Genomic DNA, 7350 nt, shown 5'->3' on the forward strand with positions numbered 1-7350 from the left:
AACCCCTAAATGACCAAAATGCCCTTACTACTAAACTTTCCAAAAATTCCATCCATGTCCAATTTTTGTCCATAGACTTAGAAATTGGTAAAATTACTCTTTAAGGACCTCTAATTAATAATCTAATTCAATTTTATGCAAAATACTTCTAGAACACAAGTTTTGCAATTTATTCAATTTAGTCCCAAATTTCAAATTAAGCACTTTATGCATAAAATTTCTTCACGAAATTTTCACACAATCATGCAATCATATCATAGACCTTAAAATAATCATAAAATAATTATTTATATCTCGGATTTTGTGGTCACAAAACCACTATTTCGACTAGGCCCAAAATCAGGATATTACACTTATTCTGTTTGATGATAGGAGTTTGTTAGTCAAGTTGTAAGTTAAACCAACTTGGATTGATCAGATTCGAGTTAAGTAGTTGGGGGATGAGTCTCTAGGTTTGCGATTTCGTCAGGTTGAGAGTAGCAATACTTCATATTTTGGGGTGAATAATAATGGTGTGCTATGTTTTCGAGGATGAATCAGTTTATCGAATGATTCTAATTTAAGGCAATCAATTCTTAGAGAGGCACATAGTAGCCCTTATGCTATGCATCCTGATGGTAATAAGATGTATCACGATCTTCATGAACTATATTGGTGACTGGGTTTGAAACGTGAAGTTACTAATTTTGTTGCTCATTGTTTAACGTGCCAGCAAGTTAAGGCTGAGCATCAGCTGCCTTCGGATTCGTTACAGCCAGTTAAGGTTCCTTTGTGGAAATGAGAATGAGTAATGATGGACTTCATTAGTGGGTTGTACTTCACACCCACTAAGAAGGATTCTATTTGGGTCATCGTGGATCAACTAACCAAGTTTGCTCACTTTATCCCGGTTCGGACGGATTATTCTCTTCAGAAGTTAGCGAAGCTCTACATTTCTAAGATTGTAAGATTGCATGGGGTTCCTAACTCGATTATTTCTGATAGAGATCCTCGGTTCACTTCTTAGTTCTGGAAGAAGTTGCATAAGGCTCTTGGTTCGACGTTGGACTTCAATATAGTGTTCCATCCTCAGACCGATGGTCTATCTAAAAGGGTGATTCAGATACTAGAGGATATGCTTGGGAGTTGTGTTATTGATTTCTGATGAAGTTGGGAGGATTTTCTACCGCTAGCTGAGTTTGCCTACAATAACAGTTTCCAATCTAGCATTCAGATGGCACCTTATGAGGCTCTATATAGTCATAAGTGTCATACTCCACTATGTTGGACTGAGTTGGGTGAGCATCGAGTTTTGGAACCTGAGTTGGTTTCTGAAACTGAAGATAAGGTTAGACTGAATCGAGATAGTCTGAAGGTAGCTTTTGATAGACAAAAATCTTATGCAGATCTGAAGAGGAGAGATATTGAGTACTCTATAGGGGACTTCGTGCTTCTTAAGGTTTCTCTGTGGAAGAAAGTTTTCAGATTCAGTCGTAAGGGCAAGTTGAGCCCGAGGTTCATTGGGACGTATCAGACTCTGAAGCTTGTCAGACTGGTCGTTTATCAGTTGGAGTTACCTTCTGAGTTAGACCGTATCCATGATGTCTTTCATGTTTCGATGTTGAGGTGGTATCGATCAGATCCATCTCATGTTGTATCAATTGAGGAAATCAAGGTGAGGTCGGACTTGACTTTTGAAGAGGAGCCGGTTTAGATTCTAGATCAAGATGTAAAGGCTCTGAGGAGGAAGTCCATTCCTTTAGTAAAGGTTCTATAGTGGAATCATGGTACTGAAGAGGCCACGTGGGAACCTGAGGACTCGATGCGTCAGTAGTATCCTCATCTATTCTGATCAGGTAAATTTCAAGGTTAAAATTTCTTTTATAGGGTAAAGTTGTAATGCCCTAACTTTCTTATTACTGTTTCTAAAAATATCTGACACAAATATCTGTCTGCTTCAGAGGTTGAGTGTTCTGGGTGCGTTTGGGAGGTCTTGGGTTCAAGCGTTGTTTTTGCTAAATTTTATCATTTTCTAAATCCTAGCTTTATCCTTATTCAGTAGGTTCTTATTAAATTGTCTATAAATCCATACCAGAATTAGCCTGCTAGTTCAAGTGGTAAGGGTGTTGGTGTGTTGGAGGTCTTGTGTTCGAATCCCTCTGTTTGCATGGGTATTTATTTTTGCTCGGTTTGGCGTTAGTGTTCCAGTGGTTTTGGGATTCTAAGGAAGTTGATATTGTGTGGTTAGTGGGGGGTTGAGTATTTTTGGTTGGCTGGTTTTATTTTATTTTATTCTTTATTTTCTATTTTCTTTTTGGAAAATTTCTTTCTCTGTCTGACGTTCCTTCTTCCCCTTCTCTTCTCCTTACTTTTTCTTCTTGAATTCTTCGTTGTTTCCCCTATTTATTGTTGGATTTTCTCGGTTAATCATCGCTATTACATTCTTGGTCCTTTTTTTCGACTGGTAAGTGTTTCTTTTAGCCTTTTTCCTTTGGTTTGGGTCTAGTAATGTTAGTCTTTGATGGTTAAGTGATGAATTCTATGATTAGGAGAAGGTGGTGCAGGGGGTAATCGCACTCTAACGGCTTGATTAAAGATCATAGACGTTTTGTAAGCGGTGAGTCGGTTTTGTGTAAGTGGGTACATTATAATAAGCGTGTGGATTGGTTGCTAAAAGGTGTGTGATACTCTATTTTTAAGTTTCTAGAGGCTCAGGAGTGGTTTCACGTCAAATCAATACTAGGTGTGTACCTGAAACGCAAAAAATGAGGCTTCGAAAAAAGCCAAAAAATGATTCTATCGATGCCACACAGGCATGTAGTCGCCCGTGTGGATGGCCGTGTGGTCAACGAAGGTATGGCCATGTGCAGCACACGACTGTGTAGGTCGCACAGTCTAAGCCAAGTGGGGCGTGTGGGCCACACGGGCAAGGCCAAGTGGGGCGTGTGAATCACACGGGTGTGTGGACCCACACAGGCATGTGATGTATCACCCTTTTTTTGTACCCGAGATTGGGACAGAGTATAGGGCATTACTATGCACGAACATGACATTTCCGAAAAATTTTGGCCTATAAAATTTCGTTCCAAATTAAAACCAATTAATCATATTCGTAATATCCCTACTATAGACCTACGAGGCCCAAAACATACATTGAGAATGGTCTGAGACTAAACCGAGAACTTAAGAAAATTTTAGGAAAATTTTCTAGGTTAAGCCTCACACACCCGTGTCCTTTGGGATACGCCCGTGTGCCTTCCCCGTGTGGAATTAATTGAATTTATTTTATAATTAGAACCTACAGGGGTTTTCACACGGTCAAGCACACTCTCATGTCCTTGGCCCGTGTCCTTCACACGGCCTAGACACGCCCGTGTCCAAAAACCTGGACATTCTGTTTGTGACGTCATCATTCAATTTGAGGCACATGGCCAAGGCACACGCCCTTATGCTAGGTCGTGTCCTCCACACGGTTGAGACACACAGACGTGTCTCTGCCCGTGTGTTTACTACCATGCAAACTGACCTAAAATTTTAGGTGCAAGGGACACACCGCCAGGCAACACGCCCATGGGGTTGATCGTGTGTAACACACAGCCTAGACACATGCCTGTGTGTCTACCCGTGTGGACCTTTTTGGGGTTATTTTCCAAGCCTTTGGTCACCCTTTAACCTCCTTACACACTTATAGTTCCAATGGTATTTAACATGGCCTAATTATACTCTTAAACAACCCTAGACATACCGCATTGCATGTAAACCTCATCTCATGGGTTTAATACATGCTAGATTATCCCCTTTTTATTAAGGATCACCTTCTCATATAAAATGTTTAAACTTAGCTCATTTTATAACTCATTGTCAATTATGACCTAACCATTCCAAGCGATTTGGCCACAATACACATGTCTATTTATGAAATACTACATTTAATTGTCACAATAGCATTTAGCCACAATCAAACACCATTAGTAGGTCTTAGCCTACATCAAAACGAGCCATGTCTACGGCCATATACAAAAAGTGTAAATTCAATATTTAAGCCTTTACATTGGCTAAGCAATGACACATATAACAAAATAACCAAAAGTCCTATACATGCCATTAAACAAAATAAAAATATCTATATACCAAAGCGGGACAAGTCGATAGTGTGTTTATTCTCCAACTGTGTTCCAATCTTCACGAGTCCACGAGCTCTGTAAGATAAGGAAAAGAGAAGGGAATAAGCATAAATATGCTTAGTAAGTTCGGATAACAGAAGGGTAAACTTACCGATTATTTAGCATGCAACCTCACAAGGTATTCATGCCAATACATGCATAATATAAATTCCCTATCACATACACTCAATCATCAAGTTAGTTCCGTCTCAAGCAATATAGTATTTATCTTAGATGAGTTCATCAATTCAAGCATTGACATTTTCATTCTTTACTATAGTCCCACTGAATTCGTAGGAAATCCTGATGGGTATCCATTTACCATCAAGTCATGCTAGTGATCATTTTAAATTTGCACTCCCGTGAACCTTACTCTTGTGACAGGATTACCAATCCAGGTTAAATCCCTCATAATATGAATTTAAGGAGTGTTTTCGGGTTTACCATTCCAGGCTAAATCCTATACATGACAATCACTTCAAATATGCTCGGATCTAAAATACCATTCTAGGCTAATTTCAGTCCTTAATCGTATTACCCATCCATGCTAAATACACAATGCACATATGTTCATCGAGAGGTTCAATTCCTTAAGGAACACCTGTCCGAGCTAGATCCTTACTATACTGAGATAATTGGATTACTCGTCCAGGCTAAATCCTTTTCTGCAATACATGTAGGATCTCATGTCAGGTGAGCTATAATTTATCCATCGAATTTCCCTTTCTATTTCAATTGGGACATTTATCAACACAATAATTATCATGCATTATTTCACAACCATTATAAATGCTATAATGCATACATGAATATACACTTTAATGCAATTTAAGTAGTTCACATTTGAGTTATGCGAACTTACTTGGTAATTGCTTCAGGTTTGTGTTTCGGTTAGTCCGAAACCTTTCGTTTCCCACGAAACCTTTCGTTTCCCACGAAACCTTTCGTTTCCCACGGTCGACCTCCTAAATTGGTTTCTCGGGGTCTATATAAATAAAATTAGATTATTAATACATCACATTATCCGTTTAGACCTAAAACTCAACCCCGAGCAAAATGACCATTTTGCCCCTAACATTTCAAAATTTCACAACTTAGTCCCTAGGCTCGTAAAATGAAGTACTTGAAATTCCTTGGTTACCCAAGCTACCCAAATGTATTATAAACTCATACTAGCCCACATTTTCCTCCATTTCACATTTCTACCACATATTTTGTACCTTTTGCAGAAATGTTCTTTTTAAGGGTTTTTCATGAAAATCACTTAGGAAAAGATGTTTAACACACATCTAACACTCATATTCCTCCATAAATCATCAAAGAACAACCTTGTCACATGTGGTTCATTTTTCATACATGAACCCTAGCATGAAATATGGGTAGAAATGGATAGAGAATGTTACGAAGATCTCAAAATTACAAAGAACATTAAAAACGGGGCTAGAGAGCACTTACTATGAAGCTTAAAAATGTTGAAAACCCAAGCTATGGAGGGCTTGAGAATTTCGGCTGGTAAAGGGAGAAGATGGCTGATTTTTGCCTTCATTTTCCCTTTTTATTGATTTTATTACCAAATGACCAAAATGCCTGTCCTTACTAAACTTCCAAAATTTTCCATGCATGCCCCAAAATGTCTGTCCTTACTAAACTTCCAAAATTTTCCATGCATGCCCATTTTTGTCCAAAAACTTAGAAATTGGGAAAATTACTCTTTAAGACCTTCTAATTAATTATCTGATGCAATTTCATGCAAATTTCTTCTAGAATCCAAGTTTTACAATTTATTCAATTTGGTCCCTAAACTTCCAATTGACACCTTACACTAAGAATTTCTTCATGAAACTTTAACACATGCTATTTTTATAATTTAGGCCTCATAATAATCATAAAATAAATATTTTAACATCAGATTTGTGGTCTCAAAACCACTATTCTGACTAAGCTTTATTTTAGGATGCCACATGTGGGCTCGTATGTCTAAAAATTTCCCTAGGGTCGCACGGGTCATTCCGATCGAACGTGAGCATATTGACGGGTCGGTAAGGGCTAATTAAACCCTAATTTATATGCTATGATACTCTAATAGACTGATCTGAGTAGGATACTAATTGTATGCCTGATTATACTAATGCATGTGTATCCGTTATATGTATAAAGCGTGTTAAACATGTTTAATTTGTTATATCTGTATATGTTATTGGGGTGGGATCTGTATATGATAAGGAAGTATTATGTTCAGCTAATCGTCTTCATTCTGGCAGCTTGGTTGCATATTATCTAATATGTGTATTAATGGCACAACGTGGTGTGTAGGGATGGGTGGGTTTTTTAACCCCACATGGTATGATGGGATGGACGGAGTTGGTGTGTAGAGGATTGGGGTAGGGTTCTGCATATCTGAAACTGAATCTGTTATCCGAATATGAATCTGAAATTAAATCTGTATTTGTATCTGTATCTGTATCTGTATCTGACTATGCATATCATTTTGTATGTTTACATGCTTAATTCTATTGGGTGACATACTGAGTTTTGGTAAACTCACATCTGTTATCTATCTTGTCAGGTAATCCACAGACTTAGGTGGATCGGTATGGCAAAAACTCAACAGTGACCACTTGTTTGTAAATTAATTAAACTTAGCAATTTTTTGTCTTATTTATGTTTTTGTATTTATTTTGAGAGTTTATAATATCTAGGACTCTCTAGACTTTTTGGTTTTAAACTGTTGATTTTGGCCTGTCAATATTCTACATGCTTGGTTAAATTATTTTGTGAAATAGACGGTTTTCATGGAAAAAGTGGTTTTCCTAAAAAAATACGAATCGAATTTTTAAATGTATCGGTTTTATAGACTTCTGCTGTAAAATAGGTTTTGGCAAATAAACTAATGAATTAAAGTTTTTGGAATAAGTGTAAAGTATATGAGTTAAGTAATTGAAATGACTTTACGCAACTAAACCCATTCTCTATGACATCTCCGGATTCAGGCATAATGTCTAGGTCGGGTTTGGGGTGTTACAGGTAGGACATTCAGGACCAGCTCCCGAATCATGTAAACCCTAATGACATGTCATTTGTATGCTACGAACTCCTAATGTTCAAACGGGGCTCGGTAGTAGTCGTACGTCATTGGATATGAAACTATTATATACATATAGCAATTTACAACACAAGTATATTTCAATCAAAAGCATATATACACAAT

At 37.6% G+C, this 7350-nt stretch overlaps 1 protein-coding gene across 1 annotated transcript; it reads left to right on the forward strand.

Moving 5' to 3' along the window:
* The first annotated feature begins 1213 nt into the window (after positions 1-1213).
* LOC128295403 (uncharacterized) lies at positions 1214-1693 on the forward strand. The gene has a single exon (XM_053030967.1). It carries the CDS (start codon positions 1214-1216, stop codon positions 1691-1693), a length of 480 nt encoding a protein of 159 aa, XP_052886927.1.
* Positions 1694-7350: the final 5657 nt, after the last annotated feature.

This window comes from Gossypium arboreum, chromosome 7 (assembly GCF_025698485.1).
Source record: "Gossypium arboreum isolate Shixiya-1 chromosome 7, ASM2569848v2, whole genome shotgun sequence".
In the NCBI taxonomy this organism is placed as follows: Eukaryota; Viridiplantae; Streptophyta; class Magnoliopsida; order Malvales; family Malvaceae; genus Gossypium; species Gossypium arboreum.

Excerpts from the sequence above, each read along its gene's own strand:
- LOC128295403 (XM_053030967.1), top strand. The coding sequence starts at position 1,214 with ATGGCACCTTATGAGGCTCTATATAGTCATAAGTGTCATACTCCACTA.